Here is a 2,500-nt window from a genome sequence, read left to right as displayed (position 1 = left end):
GAGAGAGAGGGAAAGTGTGAGAGAGCGAGCGAGCGAGCGAGAGAAGAGAGAGATGACAAAGAGAAGAGAGAGGGGAGAGAGTGAGAGAGAGAGATTAGGGGAGAGGGATAGAGGGATAGAGAAAGAGAGAAAGAGTGAGAGAGCGAGCGAGAGGAGAGAGAAGAAATAGATGAGAGAGAGATTAGTGGAGAGGGAGAGGTATAGAGGGATAGAAAGAGTGAGAGAGAGTGGGGGGATATGAACGATATTAGGGGAGGGAGGGTAAGGGAGGGGGAGGGAGGGTGAGATTAAAGAGAAAGAGAGAGAGGGGGGGGAGAGAGGAGAGAGAGAGGGAGAAGGATTAGAGAGAGAAAGAGGGAGAAAGATTAGAGAGAAAGAGGGAGAAAGATTAGAGAAAGAAAAAGGGAGAAAGATTAAAGAGAGAAAGAGGGAGAAAAAGGGAGAAAGAGGGAGAAAAAGGGAGAAAGATTAGATAGAGAGAGAGAAGAAGAAATGCATGTAGAGAAGAGAAAATCGAGAGAGATTCGAGAGAGATACAAGAAAGACACAGGAAAGACACAGGTCGAACGTGAAAGACAAGAGAAAAAAATCGAAAGAGGAAAGAGTGAGAGAGGAAAAAAAGGAGCAAAATCCGGGCAAGGCACTACCGCCCTGCAAGCAGAAACGTCCAGCATGAAAGCACTGACAAGATCAAAGCTCCAGCGGCGAAACCCGGGCAAGACAATACCACAGGGAAAGATGCTGGCAGTTGATAAGCTCTCCTACACGCGATAAGGAGACAAGAAAAAAAAAATCTATTTAAGAAGGATAAGAGAAATCAGACAAACGAATAAATACATAGATGAGTATGTATGTATGAGTGTATAAACAAAAGACGGGAGTATTACGTACAGGAAGAGAATCAGCAGGAGGGGCGTGGCCAGAAAGCGGGGAGGGGTGGGGACGGGATGGGGGGGGGGTTGGTAGTGAGGGGGGGGGAGAGGAGAGGTAGTGTGGGGCGGGAAGGGGATGGGAGGGAGGGAGAGGGAGGGAAGGGAAGGTGGAGAGGAAGGAAGGATAGGGAAGGGAAGGAAAGGGAGAGAGGAGGGAAGGATAGGGAAGGGGAGAGAGGAGGGAAGGGGAGAAGAGGAAGGATAGGGAAGGGGAGAAGAGGAAGGGAAGGGAAGGGGGAGAGGAGGAAGGGAAGGGAAGGGGGAGAGGAGAAAGGGAAGGGAAGGGAAGGGGGAGAGGTGGAAGGGAAGGGAAGGGAAGGGAAGGGGGAGAAGAGGGAATGAAGGGAAGAGGAGAGGAGGAAAGGAGAAAAGGGAAGAAGAGAGGATGAAGGGAGAAATGGGAAGAGGAGGAAAAGAAAAGGAGGGAAAAGGAGGGGAATGAAGGGAAAGAGGAGGGAGAGGGAGAAGGAGAGTGAGAGATGCAGAGGGGAAGGTGTGAGGGTATGGGTGAGTCAGAAAGAGAAAGGGCGAGAGCAGGGGAGGGGGGGGGGGAGGATGGATATGGACGTCAATATACACAAAATAGACTAGGCTGAGGTTGGATGGGCGATTGGTTTCCTCTCGTTACACTCACAGTCATCTTTGCATGATGGATCTATCCTGCAATAGACAGACAGACAGCAGGGACGGGTGGGTGAGAGTGGCAGATAACAAGACAGACGAATAGACGAGACATATGATGAGAGAGAAAAAAAAAAGGGGGGGGGGGGACAAGAGACAATCCAAATCCGCCACTGTCACCCTTAAAATAAATAATAAACACAATCCTTCATCCCCCTGCAAATCCCAGGCATATGTTTCAATCCTTTTTTTCCCCCTACAAGTCGATAATCAGGCGCCACACACGTACACATGGGGGAAGCTTAAAGGGCACCATTTAGAATCCTTGATTGTGGAACCCGTCTTGTATTAATGGGAGATCACATTCGACTAAAAAACAAGGTGGCCCAATATAACAAAAGATCAAAAATAAATCCAGACATATCTAGTTTGGTTCAATATATTTTCTTCTAGAGTCCAATCACTGATAACTCGCAGAACTTTTTCTTTTCCTCCATTTCTCACAAACACGTCAACAAAAGATTAAAACAAATGCATCGACTTTAATCTAAGCAAACAAACAAAAACTAAAAAAAAAAAAGAGCCTCACATTCAAGCTAGCTGGCACCTGTAGCGTCGAGTTATCACACGGGCTTCTCTCTCACTCTCTCTCTCTGTCTCCCTCCCTCCCTCCCTCCCTCCCTTGTGTCTCTCCCTCTCCACGTGAGTTGGACGCTCGGCGACTTACCTTGCGCCCGCCATCTCGACCGTGATGTTGCCGACTGAGAGAGCTGTCGAACACGCGCATCGTATTTATAACCTCAACAGCGTGGGCGAGTCCATTCCTGAATGGTAAGAGGGGAGGAGCTCTCTCCTGGTGACTCCACTCGCCACGGGATTGCGGATGATAAAATAAAAAAAGGGGAATCATTATGGAGAAGCTGTCCGCAGTTAAGGCTCATGACATG

The 2,500-nt window shown here is 48.6% G+C and overlaps 1 protein-coding gene across 5 annotated transcripts in view; it reads right to left on the bottom strand.

The window, feature by feature from the left end:
* Positions 1-2,500, bottom strand: part of Adk2 (Adenosine kinase 2) — a 52,919-nt gene that overhangs the window by 19,094 nt on the left and 31,325 nt on the right. The window contains exon 1 of one of the 5 annotated variants that reach the window (XM_086552845.1): positions 2,281-2,423. The exons of the other annotated variants lie outside the window; for them this stretch is intronic. Within the exon in view, the coding sequence (XP_086408971.1) occupies positions 2,281-2,294 (14 nt within the window). The 5' untranslated portion in view covers positions 2,295-2,423. Of the gene's footprint in view, positions 1-2,280; positions 2,424-2,500 lie in introns of those variants that run through there. 5 annotated transcript variants of the gene reach the window in all.

The sequence above is a fragment of the Penaeus japonicus genome, unplaced genomic scaffold, assembly GCF_977035675.1.
Source record: "Penaeus japonicus unplaced genomic scaffold, GWHDUDI00000001_assembly GWHDUDI00000027, whole genome shotgun sequence".
NCBI classification, from domain to species: Eukaryota; Metazoa; Arthropoda; class Malacostraca; order Decapoda; family Penaeidae; genus Penaeus; species Penaeus japonicus.
Note: the sequence above shows the minus strand (reverse complement) of the source record. Positions and strands in the feature narration are given on the sequence as shown.